The sequence below is a fragment of the Molothrus ater genome, chromosome 2 (assembly GCF_012460135.2).
Source record: "Molothrus ater isolate BHLD 08-10-18 breed brown headed cowbird chromosome 2, BPBGC_Mater_1.1, whole genome shotgun sequence".
In the NCBI taxonomy this organism is placed as follows: domain Eukaryota; kingdom Metazoa; phylum Chordata; class Aves; order Passeriformes; family Icteridae; genus Molothrus; species Molothrus ater.
The window spans coordinates 35,297,788-35,323,774 of NC_050479.2; the positions used below are offsets into that span (position 1 = coordinate 35,297,788).

At 39.1% G+C, this 25,987-nt stretch overlaps 1 protein-coding gene across 1 annotated transcript in view; it reads right to left on the reverse strand.

The window, feature by feature from the left end:
* The window catches only part of DHRSX (dehydrogenase/reductase X-linked), a 162,751-nt gene that overhangs the window by 55,594 nt on the left and 81,170 nt on the right, over window positions 1-25,987 (reverse strand). The window contains exon 4 of the mRNA XM_036398972.1: window positions 4,299-4,400. Coding sequence (XP_036254865.1) covers window positions 4,299-4,400 — 102 coding nt within the window. The remainder of the gene's footprint in view (window positions 1-4,298; window positions 4,401-25,987) is intronic.

Below are 25,987 nucleotides of genomic sequence, written 5' to 3' on the forward strand. Positions count from 1 at the left end.
GAACTTCACTTTTCTTCTGAAGATCTGATCCTGCAAATACTCAAATGCAAGAATAATTTAGTATGTGATCAACCATGACAGCATCTATGGGACTATTCAAAGGACTCCTAGCTGACCTGCACATGGCTGGATTATGTGTAGGTAAAACAAGGAAATATATATATTTCACATACTCAGCTACTGATACAGCTTTTAATGTGCTCTAGGAACTGAAGAGGTAAGCTTATACAGTCTTATTCATTCTATCAAGAGACTGATAATTTCTCAGATGATCCACAAAGTACCAAATATGATCATCTGAATTAGCTAGCAGTTCAGGGATATTGATTTTAAATTGGCCTAGATAGGCTTCAACCTGAAATACATTAACTGTAATCTGCCTGCAATAGGCTAGTAATAGGCCTGAAATCTCTAAGTTGGCATTTCATTGTTAATGAGCTAGACAGTGCATGTTTGGCATCCAGAAGTATCCTGGTGTCCCTAAATATCTAGTGATTTCTGTGTTGGCTCTGTTGGTTTTAAGATCATTAGGTACTGTAAACAACATACAAGCAAACACATTAACTACAATGTGCTAAGAAACAGTTCTAGCACACAGAGAAAATTACTGCCTTCAACGCTAGGAAAAAACATCTCTGGCATGAAACAGTGACTGCTGGTCATGGAATTTTACAAAGTGTTTTAGTATCTGTCCCTTTTTCAACCACAAGAAGACAGCAGACTTTCTAATGCATTTTAACAGCAATGCCATTTTTAGGAATATATTAAATAATTAACACTAGTGTACATGCTGTAATTTGCTAAATGCTTTTCAGCTGTACAGAGTTCTTTCTAAAACAAAACTAAAAATTAGCACCCAAATGCTAATTAGCAGACTAGAAGACACATTCTTCTGACCTTCTGTCAGATAAAACTTTCTTCACTGCTTCTGCTGCATCCCTCTTTCTGTGGCTTACAGTTCAACCATTTAGCTTACTTCTTGTTTTCTGCAGAAAATGAATTTGTTTTCTATGTCATAGCATTTTTCTCTTTCTAGCACAAGCACATTGTATTTTAAAAAAGTTTATATAATACTCTATTTGCATTTTTAATATGTTTTGTTTATTTTAAAAACCAAGAGCTGATTCTGCACATTACTGATGCAGAAAGCATAGTAATGGAAAAACAAGCCCTTATTTGACAGCTGAAATAAGGCGTGCATTCAACCAAATTTTTCCTTTTAAATTAGAAATTAGAAAATTAAATGTACATGCTAAAATAAGCTAAAACAAAAAGAGGAGGTGATTAGTGCACTTATCTCCATTTAGTTGGATACCTGAACTTCAAATGATTATTGTGGGACCTGAATGTTTAGCTCTAGAAGAATACTTAGAAACTCAGGATTTTAGTATTAATTTAATTTCCAACTGAATCCTTGAGTTAGGTAAGGGATAGAGAGCCAGTGATGAAGAGATATTTTTTTTAAAAATCACCAATGACCTTAAAAGCTGCTGAATTTCACAACAATCTTAGGCCAGACATGTAGTCTTGATTATTTATTTGGTAATTCACATGTAAATGTGTAATTTACACATGAAATTCACATGAATTCATAGTAATTCACATGAAATCCCTTGTCCTCAATAATATTTTAATGTTAATTTCATAGCTTGCATTCTTGCAAAATGTTGGAACTTTTATCAAGTCATCTGCAAATGTTTGGCTTTTTGACAGGTTTGCACAAGTCCTCAATGAATATAATACACATTCACATAGATACAGGATACATATCCATGGAGATAATAGGTGGAAAGTTCACTAACATGGGCACATGATTATATCAATCAATTTAAAAGATTTTGATTTAAGCAATTAAATAATACTAGTGTGTAGTGCAACAATCTCAGTGTAACAATTCTTGCATTTTTACGCTAAATGTAACAGAAGACTGCAGCCCTGATAATAAAAGGCTTATTCTCATGAAGAGAGAAATAAAAAATTTTACTAGCTTGCTGATAGTTTGATTCAGAAGTCATGGGATGCATACAAAGTCTGATTTTCAAAACCTATGGGAAAGGCAGTGGAACAGGCAACTGAGATGAGGCTTCTGAGAGAGCAATGCTTCCAGCTCTGCAGCAACCATGGTAGACTGAATCATCCTCCTTAGTGCATAGAAACAAAAAAAAGAAGTAAAAAGATAATAAAGGAGGAAAGAGGAAGGGAAAGGGAAAGAGAAAAGCCAACCAGATAGCCCAAAGGTCAGCACTTGACTTGATTGAGCTCAGTACTGGTGGTTTTTGCATCAGGCCACTTCTCCTCTATTGGGTTTGTCCATTTTCCTCTTATGTAGCAAGGAAACATTTGGGCTTTCACTATGAAACAAAAGTTACTGGTGAAAGTGCACCTTAAAAAAGGACCTTAAAAAAAATGTGGGAAAGACCATTCAGAAGTGGAGTCATTGCCAGGCAATGGCCAGAGACTAACCTAATTCTCTGGAATTCTTTACCTGTGCTTTGGATGTGATTCTGTTAAGGCAAAAAAAATTACTTGAACCATTCATTTCATTGTAGATTCTGAAAGGATTTTATCGAACAACAGATTTCTCTTGCCAACTGTATTTGGCAAAAAGCTTAAGTGAAATCAAATGGCTTTCTTGCAAGTTACAAATACATAGACTGAAGCAGAATAAATTTTAGTCTCAAACTCCTTTCTTAAAAGAAGTTTTGGGCTTACACTCTTTGGTCTTGTAACATATTAAGAACATTAGTAGATCCATTTTCATACAACTTTGTTTCTTGGATAAGAAGACACATTTAATTTGCATCCAACCCAATTCAGCAGCAGCTAGGGCAGAAAAAAATCCTATATTCCAGAGGGCTTCCCGGTTGCTTCAGCCTCATAATTTTTCCCCCAGCTGGCCTCCAAGCCCCTGAAATGCTGACAATGCTGGCTTTGCTCATGCTGAAAACTAGTGCAGGGTAGGGGATGCCTGATGGGTACATAGAATTAAAAACCCCTTTTCCCATAAAATGCTGTTTCTTCAAATAGTGTTGTTCCCATCTGTGTAACAGTTTTTATTCTGTATGTTTAAAAGTAAATCTGGAAAGACTTTGTAACTAGGCTTAAATACTTACTAATTAACTCTAACTAGGCTTATATATCCACCTCTAATTATTGCATGATTAAAATAATAATGGTAGGCTTTTTTGACTAATCAAAGAGAAATGAATGTTCAACTGAACATTTCAAAAATGTTTCATATCAATCAGCAAATAAAAAACACTTGAATTTTCATTACAGTATTTACTTGTGTTACTGAGAGCTCTTTAAGGCACCAATGAATATAACAAACACATTTATTTACAGCATATTTGCTCTCACTAGGATGGAAGTGTGCACAGGGAAACAGAAAATGTTCTCTGGGATGTCTTAATAAAAAAATATGTAAATAGTTGGGAAAACAAGAACAGCAGCATATCACAGCAGCAAACTTCTAAAAGAAACCTAAATTGTTGCTGGTGGGTTTTTCCCCTATTTAAATAGACAGGTGAAAATTCCCCTTTAGGACAGTGCATGCAGAGCATCCATGGTTTCTGGAAGAAAATTATTGTACAGGCTGGCTTCCAAAAATACCGTGGCTATAATACAAAATTAGATAGCAAGTATGTGAATAACAAAAGCTGAAATCCCTAAAAATAATTAGATTCATTTGATGCTTGTATGAATGCAAGATAAATATTATCCTTTTAATTTGTGCTCTGACCACTGAGGATGCAGTTTTATGAACAGCTTTCCAGTAGCACCTGGATCTATGCAGTGACTTCTCTGAGGTTGCTGGATAATTTGCCAAATTATATTTCAGGTGGATTAAAGCCCCAGCCCAGCTCACCAGTCACCCACAGTAAACAAGTGTTTATACAGGGAAAAACATAAGGGGAAAGAAAGTAAATAAAGGTGAAAAGACAGATTTTCTACTGGCATAAAGTAGAGCTGCTATTTCCTTTCTTATTTTTCTTAGAGATGCTCAGATTCCTTTATAATTGCATTCTTTTTAATGCTGGAGAGCTAAAAAATGACAGCAAAGGAACCAGATTTGCAATAACAACATGAGCAGGTGTGGCATTGAAGTGTTCAGACTCCTCAGCTAACAATCTCTCCAAAAAATGCAATTTAACTCTAGAAAGACATACCAGTTAATATAGCCTTATGGTAACCTGCTGTATGGTTCAGATAATCTATCTGAAATCTGAAGTGATAGATAGGACCTCAATTTGTCACATCTTCCCCTACAGGTATGTGAAGAAAAAAACAGAACTCACCATTATTCACCAGGACATGGAGTGGACAATTCTTTGCTCTAAACTGCTGCACAAATTGCCGTATAGACTTCATGGAAGCCAAATCACAGTATAAAAACTCCACTGGGAGAGAAGAGGAGAAAAAAAGAAAGTCAGTTACAATGTTATAAAAACACATAGACATCAACAAGGACTTCTGTGATAATGTCACTAATAGAGTAAAAGTTTTAAAAAGAAAACAGACTTTTCAAAATCCTGGGTGAAGCTGGTCTCAGGTTCTTTCTTTCTCCTTCTTCCCTTCATTTCTATTTTTAAACTACTGATTCTTCACAGTGCAAATATGAGAAAAGTGGCTGTCAGGAGGTGAAGGAGGGCATCAAATGAAGGAAATATGCCCCAGCCCTACTGTTCTTACTACTGCTACCATTTAAGAAGAGGAGCTACAGTGCTGCAGCACTGAGATGATCAGGATATGGCAGCTGGAAATCAAATGGGGAGAGGATAAGGCACATCAGACACTGCAAGGTTTCCCTGTGCTCCTGATGCAAATATGCTGCCCTTTGTTTTTTCCCCAAGATTATCTGCTAACTACCTGTGGTTGGAATAGTTTATAAACACTTTATTGCCAGTAGGAGAGTTGAGCAGCAGCACACCCTGAATACAGTAACTCCACTGATTGCTAAAAGCAAATAGAGCATCCCAAGTAATGCTGTGGCTCTGATGGTCATCCAGGGACATTTGGTATCCAGGTCACCTGGGAGCAAAAACCAGCCATGAAAATGCCATGTAAATGTGGGTAAGAGTCGTGCTGGCCCTTGGCTTCAGCAATGGCAGTGTGATTTGAGAGGAACAGAGTTCACACAAAGATTGTGGGGGGCATCCTGCCTATGCTGCTGATGTCAGTCCAAGGGCAGGCTGGCAGGGGGCTGCACCAAGATTGCTCAAGGGGCAGGGTGTCAGTCTCTAAATATATTTGGTACCAGTATGTCTTTATTGCTAAGAAAACACACATCAAACAGGTATACGTCCTTTTGTCCAAAGCGTTACTCAGCCATTAACCTGCACTAAAATGCTAGAAAATTAATTAGTCAAAATAAAAAATATTACTTAAATCCCCCAGCAGCTTTAAACCCATCAGGTCTTAAATTTCTCCTACTGCAGTTGTTAAGCTTTCAACTGGACTCTCACAGCACTGCCTCATGGATTGCCTTGCTTGCATGAAGCCATGACCAGAGTTATGAAGTGAAAAGAAGCACTGCCCCCTGCCAACAGCAGTAGCTGTCCCCACACAAGCAATGCAAATTCGTTGGAAGCTCTGCAAAGGGAAAAAGAAAGAAAATTATGACCTTGTCTGACTGTTTTAGCCTTTAAAAAAATTATATTTTGCATGCCAGGCTTTTAGCTTGTTTCAGCATTAGCTATGCTTTAAGGAAGAGAATATGATGCTCTGCCACAGATATTAGTCTCTCTTCTGGTTTCCTACTTGTCACAGTGGAAGCCCAAGTCAGCCAATTGTTGTCAACTCCACCTGCCAAGACACTGGGGCTCTGAGGCAGATTTGCTTGAACCTCCTCCGTAAAGTGACTTTTCCAAGGAAGACCAAAAGGTGTTTCAAATTGGGAAAGTCAAACAATACCGAGCAACCTTCCGTGGCTAGGTCCATCAGAGAGAAAGGCAAAGGCTGTACAAACCATCTCCCCTAGTTCACTGTGTCCTTGCGGGGGGAGCCCTTACTGTCCTGTTTCGTTTCAGAGAGCTCCCAGATTTCCCAAGCTGTGGCAACCTCTGCACAGATGCTGTCTGCAGGATGGTTTTGGCCACCACATCAAAGGACTGGGGTTTCAGAGGCTCGCCATGTTTTCCCCCTCCCTGCTGCCCTCCCTCTTCCTGGCCCCAGGGCTGCTGCTCTGTGCTCCACAGGAAGGAGCAGCCACCCCCTTCCTTGCACATGGGTTCCCCCACCTCCTCCTATGAAAGTATCAGCCTTTGAAAGAAGGGGAAATTAAAGAGATACAGTTCTTCAAAAATGCCTTTCTGATAGGAGGATTAAATTATTGGATAAATAGACTCCAGTGCAGGCGGTAGTACAAGACCTTTCCTCTAACTCTCTTCCCTGGTCCATCAGGGATGTTCATCCTCTCCCTACCAAGGCTCTGAGCTATAATGCCTCTTTACAGCATGTCACTGCACTAAAAGATTAGGAAGGCCTGCAGGCACAACAACGAGATAAATAAAAAAAAGATATTCACAACTGTTATTTAATTTCTTTCCAGGAGAACAGTTTCTTTAGTTCCCTTAATATGAAGCTCCAATAATCCTTATCTATTCGGAACCTAGACAGTATTAGTCCTCTGAAATTGTTGTAGTAATGTATATAAATTATTCAGTGGCCATTTTCACTAAACAAACAAACAAGCAAGAATTCATAGATTCCACTTATAAGATAGTGTAAATACATTTTTTTTCAAAGTGGCTCTAAAGTAATACCATTTCAACAACACTGTCCCACGAATAGAAGTGGACAATTTCTTGATCTCTCAGCAGACCTTTAGGCTCTCAGCAATTTTCTTTAATTTCACTGAGGCCCTGCACCTGGAGATGGTAAGGAAATGTAGAAGTTATTAACTTCCGTCAGTGTTGCTCAGGTCATTCCTGCTGTGGCCTAGCTGCTGTACAAAACCACATGAATGGCACTGTAATTGCTCAGATATCCAAAACCTGGTCATAATAAATTATTAATAATTAGTGCAACATGAGTGGAGTGAAGACCTAGATGAAGATTTATGCTGACTCTGCTGTTGTTCTACTTCATTAGGCAGCTCATCAAGGAAAGCATGAACTTCTTAGGAGGCAGTCACACTGCCAATGGAGGAGTCCCTTTCAATACAAAGATATTTATCCTACAGGAGGCATTAGGCCTTCATTAGGTGTGGTATTTTGTGGCACAGTGCAGGCTCCAACCACTTCTCCATCACCAATATGGACTCTGACAACATTATTGACTCTATTGCCACTACATATGCAAGAAAAGCAGACCTCTGAGGACGTCCTGCTAAGCTAAATTTTAATCTCTTTCCTTATCTGGCCTTGCATTGCCAACAAGAATGGTGGTTAGACAATGTGTGCCAAGAGAGTGCTTTTTAGCCTGACCAATGCAGTCTGATCCATCCTGATAATTAACTTTTTGCTGCAGCTGTCTGATCTCCTCTCCCTTAATTTTCCAGTTCTGAACAACAAATGCTGTCCTTCATTATGACTGTGCAATGCCCAGACTAATGGCACACTAGGCCAAGGCTATCATTACTAAAGTTATTTACTTGCTTCCTTGGGAAGCACGTCATCATATTCTGCATTTGTAAAGCACGTGCCATCAAAAGATCAGAACGTGCTTCAGAAAGGCAAACAAACAAAAAAACAAACCAGCCCCCAAACTCTTCTCTCTGCTCACAGGGCCAGAGTCCTTGTTGGTGCTGATTCTTTGCCAGGGAGGTGGATCCGCTGGCGCGGCACCGCGCGGACCGAGGCGCCGTTCCCCTCGAGAAACTGTGCCAAAACGTGGCTCTTCTCCGTGTGCTGACTCACAGGCAGGGCCTTGAGCAGAAACTCAAGAGTTTCTTCTCTGTCCCATGGTGATTTTTTTTCTATCAGTGTACTGGAGAATTACAAATTGAGAAGCTTAGAACAATGGTAGATTTTAGACTGTTGTGAAGTGTGCGCAAATATACTAAGAACAACAATTTTTTCGATGCCTTAGTAAATGAAGACCAGGGTTTTAATAATGTGAGCAAATGACCAAACTGGATTGTGAACTAGGAATTTAACTAGAACTACTTCAGGGAAGCAAGAATGGCAACGTTTTTCCATGTAGGATAATTATGAGCAAAAAGAAGATGTGCATTAACAGTGAGAAAACTGAAACATGCCAGAATTCTTGTCTTTTACCAGAATAGTGGCCTTTCTGCTTTAGAGTTTAATAATCTAATAAGTTTTTAAAACTACCTAGTTCTTTTCATTTTCTGTATGCTATTAAGTACAAAAATAGAGAGGAAGATACAAACAGAATAAGCTACATACAGAATATCTGCAGCTAATGCTACTGAAATACTCAAATTTCTAACTCTACCCCATTTTATCTCTCCTTTTCCTGTATTACTTGCTTTTAGGTACTTCTGTAGTGACAGACATGCCCATATTTCTTTCTTCACATACGGTGGATGTGTCCCATGTTCTTACCTAAATATTTTTTCCAATGAAAGTAAGTACATCCATAATTGTCAGACACTGGCTAAAATTTTCACTCTTAAAAATATTTTCTATTCTTTTATTGTAATTTGATGACTCAGTTGTCAGAAAGTTATTAGAAAATGAAATAAAGAAGGAGCAAAATTTCCCAAAAAGACAGCCAGAATTACTTATGCTCTTAACCACATATGAATAGATATATATATATGATGGTGCTATGATTGCTGCTTTCCTTAATTGCTTTCTTTCAAACATGTATCTGCCTGGTGCAGCAACTTTTCAGCCACAGGGAAATCAGCACAATGTTTTCTGTCTGTACCTCACAAGGCCCATAGAGACCCCACAAAGCCACGCTGGCTGCCACGTGTGACACTGCAAAGCACATGTGCAGTGTTGTTCCTGCATTTTACTCCCCTTGCTTGCTTGGTCATGGTAACTAAAAGGAGAGAGCCTGAATGAGTGGCATCTCCTGGAGAGCTTTTGACACTCTGAACTCCATGAAATCCAGGAGGAGGCCCGGCATCAGGAGAGCCTGACACAGCCCCTGAGTGCTCACACTCCCCTGAGTTTCGCCTTCAGGGTCATCTTCCCCATTTCTATCTTCCTGCTTCTTCACACTATTACCACACCTTTCTTCACATCCAGAGTTCCCTCCTTTGCTTTCCACACCAGCACAGCTGACTGTAACTGCACATTTCCTCTGTGTCTGTATCACAGGGCATAAAAAGCATAAAATGGGAATTTCAGTCTGCTGTGGAAGGAAAATTCAGAAATAAATAAGAATGGACAGGTATTTCAGTGAATGACTGTAACTGCTGAGATGTTTACTGATCAGCTGAACAGAGGAAAATGCAATGTTATGATTCCTTCAAAGACTACACCACTTAGGCATGGTTTAGATCCGATTAAGATGAGATAAGGCCACCTACCAACTACCACTTTTTATGCATTCAGCTCTAACTCACCATGTTAAAATTTTTATGGACAGCTACAGCTCTGCTTCAGCAGAAATAATAAGTCATAGTCTACTTGGTTTTAGTACTTATGCCACAGCAGTTTTCTATCATGCTTTCAATATCTTAATGTTTCAATGTTAAAAGAACATGCAGGGGATACATTCTAAGGAAAGCTGCAAGTCTTTCCAGAACTGCAGGGAGCTGAGTCCTACAGAAAGGATTGCTTTGCCTGTTCCTACTTGCCACCCATCTATCCAGTGTCTGAAGATAGCAGAAAGAAGAGTTACTTCTTCAGCAAGGAACAAGGAATGCTTCCTAGACAAAATAATAAAAAATGGTGTTCAGTATTTAGGTAATCATCTTCAAAAAAAGCATCTCACAGGTACATCACATTCTGGTTTCTGTTTCTCCACAGAGAAATTATACTTTGGCACCTGCACAGCAGCAAAAATAAATGCTGACCTGCTCATAAACAACTGAGAATCTGAAACAACAACTGAAACAACATGATTTTGAGAGTCTGGACAGTGCCATGGGGATGTTTATCAAAAAAGACCCTTGATGAGTCAAAAACCTTCCATCTGCTACCTGCTGCACTTCAGAGCTAGGGAAGCTCTGTCAGCAAGGTGGCAGGTGAAAATGAAGTGGAGCAAACCTCAGGAAAGAAAGAGTGTGAGCTGTGAGGAGAAGATGACATAAAGCAGTATTGACTGGAGTCTACTTGCCTTTTTTCATCACTCTGTCTTTACTGCGATGGTAAAATGCAAAAGTGGTTCTACACTGCTAACACAAACTTGTGGTTTATCATTCTGCCAGCTGGGTGTGTGCAGCAGCAGCACACACAGTCCCCATCTACAAAACATAACTCCCATTAACAGAACTTTCCTACATTGTCTGGGACTCACACAAGGGCTGTGATGCAAGTTGTGCCCAGACATGCATGATGACAGAACACTGCATGCTATTCAGGACCATCAAATGCTTACTGTAAAAGGACTTCTCAGTAAACAAAACCAAACAAAATCCTTCAGGTAAGCAAGGCATGCACCAACCAACTGCACACTGAGCACAATGAGAGGCAGCCAACATAAATGCAGCAAGCACAATGTCTCCTAATTATGCCATGCTCCTGCCTTCATGCACTTGATGGCCTCCATGGCCTCTACACCACAAGCAACATATAATCTCCTCCATTCTGTATTAGCAGCTAAGATTCACAAGGGTGAAACATTAAATTGATTAGCACACAGAAAATCCTAGTAGGTGCAATCCTACCCATGACACTGGTTGATGCCTAATTCCAGTTGTGGTTATGGTGACAATTTGCAGAATTTTGGCTCCTAGTCCTTCAAATTATTATAAACACGTGACCTTGGACCAATGTCTGCTGGGTATTTCATAAGTTCTCACCAGTATTATTCTCTGTATTTTATTAGCCTGAATAATTTTGTGGCCCTTTATCAGACCACTGATCTTTCATGGACTATTAACAGAAATAATAAAGCATGGGTAACTCTAGATCAGCTTTACTGCTCAAGCTGACACTTGTGATATACCACTGAAGAAGAAGACAAATGGAAGATATCCATCTGTCAAAGTGTGTGAGAGCAGTGGTACAGATCAAAATAGTGAGCATATTTAAAGATATACCATTTGAGTACTTTTTATATTAAAAGATACACACAATTTAAGGCAGCCTAGTTTGTCTACAGCCTTTAAGCAGGCAAGCAAGAGCACCCAAATTCAGCTGCTTCTTCTCTGAGTCATCCATTCTAGCACTTCTAACTTTAAAGGCAGTATAAAGAGATTAACTTCCTGTGCCTAATGTCAGCCTCTGTAAACAGCCTCCCTGTGTCATCCTCCAGCCACTTCAGGGAAACAAGAGCTCTGTATCAGTCTTACAGCATAAAGAGAAATAACATTAGGCAAAAATTAGAAAATAAATTTTATTTCTTCTTCATGAAAGTTTGAACTTTTTCTGCTCAAAGAGCTAATATAAAATAAAGGTACTTTGTGGTGCGATTTCTTAACCATAGAGCTTTCTACTAAGAGAAATGGGAGAAAAAATTTTCATCTGGGAGCTGTTTTCTTTCTCAGAGGTGGAAAAGTAAAATAAAGAAAGGAATTTGCTTTCAGAAACTGAGCAGTCAGCCTTAGCTACTTCCAGCTTCCACAAGAGAAGTGTGTGGCCTAATACAGTGATCCTTTAACTTGTTACATTCAAGAAACACCCCAGTAGCTCTTGTGGACTGGTTAATCAAAATGGACAAAATTTAAGGGAAAGAACAATGTTCCAGTTCCATCACTACCAGCAGCTCCCATTACTGCTAAAATGTCAGCTCATCACAGGAGAGACCCCTGAAAAGCCTCACAAAGCACATTGCCAGAGTAAAATCTCTCTGCTTCATGGGGACGGAAAAGCTCACAGTGAGGTTCTGAAGATTCATCATATATGGACAGAAAAGAAGATGGTTTAGAATACCTTCTTTACTTTTATTGCCCTCATTGCTGGGGGACTGGTCTGGATGATCTTTAAGAGTCCCTTCCAAACCAAACTATTCTCTGATTCTGTATACTTTTAGACATATTTTTCCTCTTGCTCCCTGGTGAACAGATTTTTATATTAAATTTTTTTTGCTGTAATCTGTGAATTGTAGATATGGAGTTTTTTTCCTTCTCAGGTGGCACTTACTTCTTGGAATGGCTTAACTCTACGCTGTGACTTCTATCTCATTTAAAGCCTAAAAATACGCGGCACATATGTGATGCACACAACACATTGTCCTCCAGTGACACTCTTTGTTGGGACTGAAACTCAAGTGAAGAGCTTTTTGGATGTAATACAGAGTCAAGCTGCTAATGAAGATAAAAGTCAGCAAGGCTTGTACAAGATGACAGAAAGAGAATGTACTTCAGCGAAAGCTAGGAGCATGATTCTTCCTAGAGATTATGCTGAGTCCTCAACTGACTTAAACTGGTGTAGTTTTGCCAGGTATACAGAGCTGTCATTTGTTTCCAGTTTCTCAGCTCTGGATTTGCACATTCCCAATGTATCTTGGGTTGCAAAGCTTTAAAGTTAAAATATCAACTCACCTGTACAAGCATATGAAAGAGAGATGGCAAATAAAGGGGCAGAGACATTTTGCTGATAGTCTACTTCAGAATATTTTATTAGATGAGTATCCTCACTAAAGCAAGAACCAGCATTCATCTTGAGCTGTTTCTGTCTCAACTTGCAGAATTTTTTTCTACATGAACAGCTTACTTTTCACAAGAAATTTAAATTTATTTATTTATTCAAAACGTTTTCTCCAAGCTAGCCAAATCCTACCAAATTCAATCCAGCTTCAAATTAGATACCTTGCTCATATCTGTACACCCTAAATCTTGCTTTTCTCAACCTCCCTAATTTATTTAACTTTTAGTGTGAAAGAAGCCCTCACATTACCAGTGTGAGGGAGAATCAACATGAGCTTCTATGAAAAACAGGCTGTTCAGAAAGTGAGGGGTTTGCTAAAACAGGGCCTTAATTACAGACACTCATAGAGCCATAACATTTGTAGAACTGACTTTTTGTTTTAGTTGCTACAATAACAAACCTCCAAATCCAATAAGACTGATTTTGGACTGCAATGGCTTAGTTCTGATGATACCCCAGTTCCCACAGTAGGACTGAGCTGGCCCACTTGGTCATGGTTGGTGCAGGTCTGGCTTCTGTCATGGATGTAATTGTCAAGAGATGTGAACTGACTCGTAACCTTCATCCCATAAATTTTACCTGCCATTCTAGATTTAAGTATCAAATGTTTCAGTCAAAATTCAGAATGCAACCAGCATGTCCTATTCTGTCATGCAGGAGCTTCTTTCCATAAGCCAATAGTACGTATATACTTGGAGATCTGACATAAATCACTTCTAGTAGGACATTTGTTAGTCTGTCTAGATATTTCATAGATAACATCAAATTTTGATTCCTGGCCAGACTTTAATACCAGAGAATCATTCTGTGATGGCAAAACAGACCTCCCATTGGCTACATTTCGTGAAAAGAACATATATTTTTTTGAGAATATTTGCTTACCTTTCCAAAACCACGAAAATAAAAAGCTCTGGTGTGAAAAAGCATGTTTGTAATAAGCTTCGGTATTACCGCAAAAACACCGCAGCAGATATTCTGCTTCACACCCTCTGAGGTACCACAGAGAGGCTGATAATGTCTCTGCTTTGTAGTACTTCAAGGATAGAAACCTTGCAGGGTCCAAGAAAATAAAAAAGAAGGGAATAATATTTCCAAGCTCCAGGCAAGAACAACTTGGAGTTGTCAGAAATACAACATCTAGACATGAGAATTATCCGTTAAACATACTTTGACAAAGACTACCTTCCCTTTTCCCAGAGGTTTTCTGCTTTTCCCTCTCATGTCAGTCCTAGTGCCCATGAGGCAAGCTTGAGGGGCTCTCAGATCCAGCTTCAATCCATTTTCTTTTCCTTTTTTTTCTCTTTATTTGGAGATACTCTTTGCATGGATAATCAAGTCACTGTTCCCCTCTGGCAGCAGAGGTAGCAAATGTGGCAGAGAGGGGAAAACAGGAGCAGGTAGCAGGGGTGAGGGAACTGCAAAAAGCCAGGGCTACCCCTTCAGATTTAGGCCAGGTTGATCACAGCTCACCTGGTTTCACCCAGTGGGGTGTCTGCTCTCCCCTCACACCCTTGCCCCACTTCATCCCACCCACACAGGTGTGCTGGTGCAGCTGCTTCTCCTGGTTCATGCCAACCTATGCCTGGGACGTTACCTGGGATACGGTAAGGGAATATCAATAACCTTGCAGGGCAATGCTGTCATCCTTTCCCACTCCTCCAAAAATCAAGATACATAGGCTTATTTTTTCTTTTTCTTCTGATCTGACATGAGACTATTTCTCTTTCATGCTTAAGCAAGCTTAGGTCTGTAGAGGGCTTCTAAGATATGATTCATCTGACCTGTTTCACAAATCCAGTTTAAGATGAGATGAATCATGTCTTACAACTGTTTATTCCTCTCCACAGGCTGCAAAAGAAGCTTGGGGACACTGACTCAGATTAAAACCTCTGCATTACAAACCTCAAAAGTTAGTTGATTGCAATCCTAGTGTTCAGTCTCAACTGCTAATGAACAAACAGAAAGAAGGTGAAAAAATCAGAGAGCAGGGAATGTGTGCAGATGACTCAGTGTTATTCACCATACTTGAGCTTTGGGGAAAAAAGAAAAAACAAGAGTGAGAGCTTCGAGAAGAATCTTGCCAAAGGCTCATAGATAGCTGTAACACAAAGAAAATTCATGCTGGAAAAAGATAAGAAGTATTGCAGGGTGTGTTTAAATTCCTCCCTTATTGTGAATGCCTCTGAAATAACTGTGACTTCACAACAGAAAATTTGAAATACTGTTGCACACTCTTATTCACAAACACATCCCAAGAGTCAAAGACAGCAAAGATAATTGTAGTGGCTGGTTTTGGTGAAATTGTGTATGCACATGCATGTAACTGGGACTGAGCTTAAGCAAACTGCAAGACATCATAATTTTTACAATAATGACACTATAGCTATGCATCCCAGGTGGGAACAGGCAGCTTTGCTGCTACTCTATAAATCACACACCTCTCACAGCTACTAATCTGCTGCAGAGATCTTTCAGGCTAGCAAAGTGACAGGAAAAAGAAGTGCAGAAGAATAAAATGCTAAGAATAGAACCAGTCTCTTGATTGCCGCTTCACAAGCTGCCCTGTACACTGGATCCCACCTCCTTTTTCTTTTTACTTCTATACAAATAGGTACTTCTTATATTTTTATGAATGTATTAATATAAAAAAGGCTTTCATTTTTGGGGTTTTTTTTTCTTTGAGATGGATTAATCTTTAGGAAACTAGATCTCTAGATCTCACCCCTCACCCCATTCGGCATTGTTGCTTTGTTATTCTTTTCATCTCACTTCCCTTGCTGGTCCTCCAGGACTTTTAACATGATCACTCTAATGTGCAGTCCCTACTCAGTAATGGGGCTTTAAAGCAATTATCTTTCATAGCACTTCACTGCTAATGCTGACCTGGAATTTCAGGCAATGCCAGCCAGAGGTGCTGAGCAAGGAGCCACAGGGTTCTTCTCCCCCATCTCAATGCTCAGTGCTTCTGGCATTTTCATTCTTCTTGAAGGCAAACTCACTTTTGGACATCAGTATATTTCTTTCCTTTAGAAATATGCATCCTGTGTATTGTTCAGTATTGGCTTATGCTGATAAGAACTTTCATTAGACATGTTGTGAAAATTCTTCCTTTTGTTAGAAAAAATAACCCTGGGAAGGCCATGTCTGTCTGGAAAAGGTATACTCTTTTGGGAACTATTTAGGAAAGAAACAGATACTTTTAACTGCCTATAACCCCCTTTCTTAAAGAAAAAAACCAAACAAAAAACCAAAATATTTTTTCTAAAGGTGCATCTTGGGGGAGATACCAGGTGAACAAAACCAGGATACTGAAGTCTTTCTCCTATTCAAAAATCCAACTTGTTAATTACAGTGTTTTTCCACTGCCCTTTACACCAGCTTTAGGGAAAGAACTACCTGTAGAGGTAAGTCTTGGCATTCCCATTCAGTCTCTGGACTCTATGGAGATACTTCATTAGCTAAACTAATTTTTAAAAGATGTTGGTGAGATAGTTCTCCTGGTCTGAATTTCTCACCTTCGGGAGGGACACAAGGTATGGATCAACGTGTCAGTTGTACCACAGTGAAGGCAGCCAAGCTTGCTGAATTGGAGAAAAGAGACGTATAGCACAGTTAGACACATAAGAAGGTCATGAATCTATTTCTATGCACACCTGCTCTCTCCTTAGTGGGGAGGAGATCAGCATCTGAATGGTCTGTCTTTTAAAAGGCAAAGTCACAGCACTGTTATTTCCCTTTGGTGCACACCCTTCAGGGAAAACCTTTAAGAGAGGTTAGGGAGAAAATGGATTCTCATTAGTCTGCTTAGTCCCAAGTATAACTCAATACAGTTAAAATGGATTTTTTTCCCATTCTCTAAACTAAGAAAAATAAATGCAGAAAAACAAACCTCTTTTAAATTTTGCATTCTCTACAGGGAATTAATAATGTATGAAATTATTCTTCCTACGCTTTCCGATATATTATTGGCATTTACTTAATGAAAAAGCTAGAAATTCTCCTCACCATAGACCACTATTCCTAATTCAGTGAAAACTGTAATCCTGACACTATGAAGAAGGGAATTAGAGATCTGCACCTGGCAGGATACTGGATGTGGGAACCTGAAGGTTTTGGATTTCTGCATATTGATAAACTTGCATTTTGGGGGAAGATTACCCCCCACACACATATTGGGAAAAAATCAGGTAATAACTTTTATTAATTTGAGCGTGAGATTCTAGCAGACAACCTTTGACAGCAGGTCTGGATCTGAACGGTACTGTTTGAATGCATTTTGAATTGCTGCAGAGCTCCAGATTAATAGTGCTGCAAGATCAAAAGTCTGTGATGCAAAATTTTAGTGTTGCAAGTCATAGCATAAAACCCACACTGCCTGCATTTAGCAGATTCTCACCACCAAAGTGTCTCCATAAGCCTGTGTTTATGGTTCAGCTCTACGTCTGTAAAAGGCTGAATTTGGCCTCCAATGCCACAGAAATCATCGTACAACCCACCCTGGTGCTAGGAAGAGTGGTGGGTCTCCTTCCTGCCCTCCCTCTCCTAACCAGAAAAGGGCAGAGCAGATGAGCTGATGCCCACCTGGGAAAATATGTCAGCTCTGCCTGAGAAAAAAGGGGAGTGGGGCTGCTGTGAGACTCGGACCCAGCCCTGGCATCACTTGTGCTTCCTCTGGTTACTTCATAGGAGTGACACAGACTCTCTCAGCTATTATTTTGGGGGGCCAAAGCAAATCTGGTTAGCCATGTATAAAGCTCTGGAACAGCACATTTCTAATAGGTAGGTAGAGTGCTAATTTAATGGTAAATTATATATTTGGGTTAGCAGCTTGGCTGCTTTGTTGTTTGGTTCTTTCAGACAACTTGGATGGCGGCCATCAGCTCTCTGTGATTTATCTCTATTTAATTTTTCCACTTTTTCAGACCTTTGGCTGTTGGTAATTCAATTTCTGGCAACTGCAGCCCTTCACTCCCTATTATAAGTTACACCCCAAGGCAGACATACTGCCATCTGCACTGCAACAGTGGTGGTAGCTAGTGGATGCAGGGAGGCAAGTGTCCAGATGCCACTTGGGCTCTGAAATAGCTTTAATATACAAATGACTGTTTGGATTAGAAATATTATCTAAATCCAAATATGAGCCCCTCAAAAACATTAGGGTACTCTCCCAAGGGATCACTCCCCTCTGTACCCCACTTTCGCGTTTTGCTTGTCCCAACAGCTTTCATGGATGAGGAAAACTAAGTATTTTCTTTTGCTCGGCCTCCAAAACCATCAAAGGAGGAACTAATCCCCATCCAGTCATCCTTCATACACACTCACTTCACTTCCCACATCTTCACTGATCCTCTCCTCCCAATCTCTGTGCTCTCCAGAAAAAAAAATCGTCTTTTGGGAGATTTGAGCTTACAACAAATCATCAGCTGCTGCTTTTCTGAGAAATATATCTTGCTCCCAGCTGCTGGCAGCAGCTCTCCACAGGTGGCAGGCACAGAATAGTGCCACAAGGTGCTGCTGCACTTAAAAGCAGGTAGACATTGTCATCGTCCCCTGTCCAGCAAACCTGAAAATGATACTAGCTTTGGCCTGAATTAAAATTGGATAATTATATTATAGGCATAAATTATGTCAAAATCTTTCTAAAAAGCTCAAAAGGACATCCCCTGCTCTGAGGTGGGAAGATAATTCAGGAATGCCCAGATCAGCACCAGTGTGGTCCACCTTTCTGCCCTCCTGTGTGACACAGGGCCTGACCCCTCACCCACTTAATCCTGAGGCAAACCTATAATTTCTCAATGAGCTATGGCACAGCTTGATGAGCTACTAGCAAGAAACAAGGATGCTGCTACTTCTCCATGAGATGGTTGTCCTGAGATGTAGAACATGGTTACATCTTCCTGTCCTCTGATGAGAAAGGGGGACTACAGTGGTTGTCCTGCATGATAACCAGCAGGGTGGAGAGTTGCTCATGACATCACTGGAGAATTCCATTGGTTCTTTTTATATCTCCTTGGAAAAATATTTCTATGTACAAACTGGCATCTCCTAAGCAGAGATCCACCTGATTTTATCCAGGCAGTGTTTCAGCTGTCTCTGTCCAAATGCTTCAGCATCTGTCTGATAATGTATCTTTAAACTTTCTGGACTCCACAGTGAGAATGTGAAAATTTCATTTGCTCCTTGTTGATAGGCACAGCTATCTATAATACACATGCAAACAGCCTGTGTGGGTGACTGCCCACCATACTCAGCCTTCAGTTCTGTTTTAGGGCTACCTTCCCAAAGAGAATAGATGAAGTGGAAAGATGTCAGGCTCTCTAATACCCCTCCTCTGATAAACTTCTCAAAGTCATGACAGAAAAGGTAAATCTATCATAAGTATTTCCTATTTAAAATAAAAACTCCGTTGCTATTCTCTAAAGATGTCTTTGTTGTTACCTCAGCAAAGTTAATGAAAAAGAAAGGGAAGCCTGAGCCAGAGAGAACAGAGAGCAACTTAAAGACATTTGGGGAATGTGGAATTAAATTCTGCTGGAGGGTAATATTCACTTTCCACATAATTTTGTTTTTGTGGAATAAAAGACTTGTTACAGCTTGGCAATGCTTTTTAAGAGATCTAAATTTCTAACAGAAAACAAACTCTTTAAGATGCTTGACTTGCATTGTTCCAAGTTATTACATTCTTTAGCTCTAGTCAAGATGTTTTTGATATTTTAATATCTATTTTATTAACATAAGCAGAAGTAGCATTGCCTCTGCATAAGATGTGACTCAAAGCAATGATTTTATACTACTTTAATGTAAGACTGTTTACAAAAACGAATCAAAAAACCTGTGAAAGCAATTTGTACCTCAGCAAAGATTTTTTAAAAATTAAGAAATTAAGAAGAAAAATGTTTTAAAAAGGTACTTTACTCAATATCACTCTACTTACATAAGCAGCAGGTAAAGCACCAATATTGTCCAAACTTTTCACATTTGCATTTTAAGAAGACTTCCAAACACTCAGAAAGTGAAGCACAGACTGCAGAGCCTTGAAAGACACAGCTCTAGGAAAGCCACTAGTCATAGAAAACCTTGACCTAAGTATTTGGGTGAGCTAGCAAAGATTAATGTGCAAGATGGTTTATATACTTGAAACATCACAAGATTAGAAGAACAATAGAAAAAGGTGAGATTGCTTTCTACAGACAGAGAGAATCCTGTAGGCCCTTGCTGCAGTTACAGTTTAGTGGGATCCCTTTGAAGCCAGAGGATAAGCTATCCTGTGTGAGAACATCAAAGCAGTCAAATAATGACACATTGGTGTGGCAAAAGCTATGGCTTTCCCTTATCTGTTCACAGCTCTGCATTTCTGCAGGGCAGTGTGGAGAGCATACCAATGTGCACAGGGATGGCCCAACAGATACAAGTGCTCGTCCGTGATGATAACAAATGGTACAATTATCAGAGTCACAACAAAGTGTGGAACTGAAAAATTACTAATTCAGCGTATATATCACATTATCCAATCTATCTGAAAAGAATGCAGTGGGAAAAACTGTTATGAATTCTGAAAAAGTGTTAAAAATTCATCAGACCATGGAAAAGACATCTCCCTAACCTATGAGCCGTTTCCTGGCCACTTACCGCATTTATTCCAGCAGTCTGTGGGACGGATCTGTTAAAATGTAGCATTAGCTAGAGAAGATATTCCCTGTTATCTGAATGTTTGAGAGCTCCTTGAACCCAAGATTTCAAGCAGCTTTGTAAGCAAAAGTGACAGTGTTTATCAGGGAGGGTAAAATATAGGAAAATAATTATATACACTTGTAGTTAATTATTTCACTATTGAAATGCAAAAATTGATCTAAGAAAAATAATTATTAAGAACTTTTAAGAATGAAAATACAATGGTGATTTTCTAAATTAATTTAACAGTTGACTTACTTTAATTAGTGATAAATTGTTTATTGCAAGTTTCTTTAATCACCTTCTATTTACACATGGGAGCCTCAATCTTGGTTGAGTTATAGAAATCACTGTAATAATAAACAATGCAAGATATTATCTAATCCTTATGGGTTTGTGTTTGTTTGTGGAAGATACAGCATTATTATTATTTTTATCTTACTTTAATAAGTGTTGTGTAAACCACCTATTTTAATTTAAAGGTAGGGAGCATGGAGTAAGCAGACCTTTTCTAATCGTGGGCATATCCACATGTCCTGTGTCATATCCCATCAAAAACTCATCAACTTCTACTTGAAATACATATTTTCTTGCAGTATTATGGGAAGCCTAAGTCATACTTTCACTTATCCAGCTGATGGGAAAATAACTTCTAACCTTCTAACCTTCATGGCTAGTTTACACCTCATTGGTTTCGTAAATTGCCTTTTGCTATGAATGTGCCTCTACTGGTTTCATTATTTGTCCTAGTGACATATCCATGGGCAGCAAGAGCATCTTCTCTCACATTTAATTATTTTTGGACAAAACCAGCCAAGTTCACTTAGTCCTCTTTTGTTACTGCAGACTCTGTTTACCTCAGAAAGTCTGCTCCATTTCAGTTTGAGTTCATTTTACTGAACTTGAAGAGCAGGACAGCGCTTTGTATTTTAGATGGAATGCAATGGAAGTTGAACATTTACTAATTTCCTTTAGGTGCACACCACCAAATACATTTTAGGATCATTTGTCTTCTCCAGAGGTCTATATGAAAGTCTAAATTGCTACAGACATGGCTTCTCTTTGTCACCTTTAGTCATCCTTGTAACATTGAACACACAGATGTCCTCCTTTTCCTCAGCTATTTTTAGCAAATGAGCTTTGAGTTTATAGCTAAAATCTTATTTTATGTTACAGCTCAGGGAAGACTTTTGATACCAGACAGACAAAAAATCATCTCAGTATTAATATTTTGCAGCTTATTAGCACAGCATACTTCTGCTGAATTTCATTGCACCACACAGAGCTTCATTTGAGATGATTAAAATTTAATATCAAGACGTTCAACTAAGCTATGCTGGAAAATCTGCCATTAAAATTCGTTTAAGTTTCATTACACCAATCCATGGAAAAATCAACTATGACAGGCTCAGGAAAGTTCACATTTAAATAATGCTCCTTATACCCATACAGGGCACATAGAAAAAGTCTGCACCGAATACCACAACTTTTTAACACACTACACCTTCTTTGCTCAATCTTTGGGGGTGTATGGGAAGAAAAATGGGAGAGCAGAAGAAAGGACAGTGCTTCGAGGTAAAGGTTTCTGATCTCATTGAATGGAAAAATACCAGATAAAACATGTCAAGAATGCAAACAAAAATGAAGACTGTTTCCACAATGTATAATAATCTGTAGTAATGTGAATAATAAAACCACAGGAGTTACTTTGGCTTGAAATTTTTGTTGGAAGGAGATAAATTAAACAGCAAAGTTTTGAAGTACTTTTTTTCTCAAACATGTCTGGTGACCATGAGGATTGTTAGAAAAGATAAGCATGAAGATGGTTGGAGTGTGGGGTATTATTTTTTTTGGCTGGACTTGTGGCAATGAGGTTTCTTTCTTGGATGTTTTTGGTTTTGTTGTTATTGTTGTTGTTTTGGTTGGGTGTTTTGAGGAGGTATATGTTTGTTTGTCGGTTTTTCTTCTATTTTTTAAATGGTAATAATTTATTTTAAAACTTTTTTCCAGTTTTATCAACAGTACTTAGCTCTTGGAGGGCTGAGTCTCCATTTTTGACTGGCATTCTAATCAGAGGAATCAAAGTCCTCTAGACACTCTGTCCCAATCACAATCAGCAGACCTACAGCTGCTCTGGCTTGGGTGAGTTCCTGGCAAGCAAACTCCAGTTCTGGAACTACATAGCCATAAGAATAAACTTAACTTTCTTGACAGCAAACTTCTTTAATATTTTTGATTATTCCCTCACTCCTATTTGATAAATTATATTAACACAATATTGATTTTTTACATATTTTTTGTACTCCCTTTGTCATTGTACATTGTCCTACCAATGTGAATGTCCTATCACAATTTCCATCATATCTCTTTTGATTCATGACTTTTTTTTCCTAGTATTAAATCACATCTCTCTTTACCACGTTCTTAGTTATAACGGGAGAAGGAATCGGTGATTCAAAGCTCCTTTTCATTATTCCTTCATATTTTGCACCTGCCACAGAAAGAATTGTTTTTTCCCAGTGTGGAGATAGCTTTTGCACTTGTGGTCTGTGCAAGCTGTGGTGGGTAATTGAAATTCATCTGCTCACAAGGGATCGCTACATCCAAACCAGCAACTCGCTATCTTGTCTCCTGCTTCCTGCAGCTCCCTGCAGGGTCAGATTTCCCTCTTTTGGCCCAAGTCTCTGTCCTGTTATTTAAACATACACCTTGCTGTCCAATCCTTCTCCAGCACAGACCAGACCTGGGGGATCCCACAGCAATCAGTGGCGCATTAAAGAGTTCATCTTTGTTCCACCAGACCTGTGATTGGGGCCAGGACAGAAAAACTTACTTTAACCCTACCCCGTCAAAGCTTGTGAATCCAACCTTGAAATCTCACAGGATTCACTACACACCAGTGCTGCCACTTGTGAACATATTCTTACTCTGGCCCCATGCTTAGGGATTAGAAAATGCATGGCATGTTTAGGCACATGAATGGCAAATAGGTTGCATGTGATCTTTGTTTTCTATTTTTCTCTTAATGAAATTCCATTATGTCGGAAAGAATTTTAATGAAATGCATGCAGGAAACAAGCAGAAATTGTTTTAAAATTAGATTTAATTATACATTAACTGCAAGTCTTGTATGCAATGACCTGATACAGTACTTAACATGTTTATCATTAGAAATTTAATGATAAAAACAACCAAAAATGCTTTTAGTCCCTCTAACAGTTGGATAAAAGCATAATTTAATTGGCTTATTAATGGGTAGAAAGTCAAAGGGATTCAGGAATGTGACTCTCTGCCTAGAGGGTTAGAATAAACAACTATGACAAGAAAACAAAAATGTTTATATTTCCACTTTCTCAGATGATAATTTTTAGCAGTTATATAGGATATGAGTTCTAAGAAAGTAAATTACTTCCCCAGTACTGTTACATTTGTCAAAATTATCTCAAAGAGTGGTAGCTGAGGATGTTTTTGTGATATTCCTGTTTGCTGCAAAAGTCTATGTCCAAATATAATAATCATCCATGAGAGACTGCATTCTTTGTGCATTCTACTTCTACAGTGATGCTGAAAAGTGAAACTGATTTACCTGCTTATCTATTCCAGCTTTTGTTCTTTTGCTAAGAATCCATTGACCCACGTAACTATTTTCTTATTCACCTCATAACAGTTTTCTCAGAGAGTTGGTGATCTCATTAATTTAAAGGAAAGCTATTTTGATCTAAGACTAGATAAGATGAAAAATTCATCTCTCCTGGAATTTTTTTTATTTCATTTATTTTGTTTTATCATCCTTGTTATTAAACTCGATTTCTCATTTGACCTTATTTTCCTTTAACTGAGGGACATGCATCCAATGATACCCTCCCTGTTCAAATTCTTCAATCTAATTCTAGTCTTCACAGGAGACCACACATTACACAATCACTGCTATAACCATCCAAAATGTTGTATTACAACTAGCTGTTCTTCAGCTATCCTAACATATTCTTAGTTGCTTTCGTTGTGCCTTTTATTTTTCCCACTGCTGCTAACAGCCCTTTAGCTTTAGTACCTTTTGCATATTTTCTCTTAAAATTTATGACAAGGGACTTTGCTATTCCAAGGAAAATCTACACGGTCAGGCAGAAACTCAACACAGATTTTTTGCCTGGGGTGTAAACTGGCAGGATGCAAGCTGGCTCTGGTCTGGAATTTGATGTAGAGTTGTGCATAAGCAAATACACTTGGCCAATACTTGGATCCAACACCTAATTTTCCCTTTAAGGCACTTTCTACAGTTCTTCAGTAATTTCCTTATGTGTGTGTATGCATACATGTATGTATGTACACACATACATATTTTGTTGCAGCAAGTCTGGTTTTTGAAGTATGATTTCAGGGACTTAAAGTGCTTCTCCTTCCTTTGATTTTGCACAGCACTTCACAGAGTAAGCATTCTTGACATCCCTAATTTTAGGGTCTTATATTTTTGGTCCACTGTTGGTTTAGGAAAAAAGAGATTGATGCATACAATTACTAGGAGCACACAGAAAATTATTTAAGGCAAATTCTTGACTTGCCTACTTTTGTGTGGCCTATGGGTTATCCCAATTTATTAAGGTTAACAGTGCAATTACTCTAATGCAAAGCAAGTAATTTAACAGGTATATCATTTGAGGGGTGGGATTTTATTCTTTCTTTTCCCAGCCAAACTGTAATTCTGGGCATTGGAGCCACCTCACTCTGCCCCCAGAAACCAACCACTTCCAATGAAACAGCAGCAGAGAATATTTTCTAGCTAGCATTTTGCATCAACACTGCTCATGCAGCTGAGAAGCAGCTGGCCAGATTTTAATTGAGCTTTTCCAAGTAATGGACCTCAGCATGGGATCAAGCACAAAGAAGATATGAAGCAACTGAAAAGGAGACGATGTAACAGACATTCAATGGCAAATGAAGCAGCAGTAGCTGCTGTGGGCAGGTGTCTCAGAGATCTGCAGCAAATTTCATTCTGGAGTGCCTGGATGATGCCTCCTTCACACCTGGCCTCCTGAGGTTGCCAACTACCCCTCTATTATGTTTTCTCCCCGTGGCAGTTCCCGCACCCATACCAAGGATGGCAGCGGCACGCTGGGGCTCGAGCACCCCCAGCTCTGCTCCTCACTGTGCTGCCCACTGGGGCTGGACCCCGTGGTGCCCGTGGGGCAAGCACCCTCCTGCTGCTGCAAAGAACCCCATGCTCCTTGTGTCAGCAGCTACCAAACATGTCAACAGTCTCCTTTCCCCTTAAGACACCCAAAACATGGAAGACTGATGGAGACTGCAGTGCAATTCAAACCCAACTCATTTTGGAAACACTGTGCTGTGATGAAACAGTGAAAGAAACTCATCTTCTAGGAAAAAAAAAATCCTCATTAGATGAAAAATACATGGAAACAGCTACAAAAAATATGTCAGAGCTGTACTGCAGGGTTTCAGTATCATTTGCCTCATACTCATTACTGGAATTCACAAGACTTGCCATGATATGCTGATAGGCTAATAGCTCTAATACTTTAAGCTGTTGTTAAGAATTCAAGACATGACAATCAGAACAGTTCTCTTTATATACAATTAGAACATTCATTTGCTCGTTCATAGCAAAATTAGGTAGTAGAAGCAAC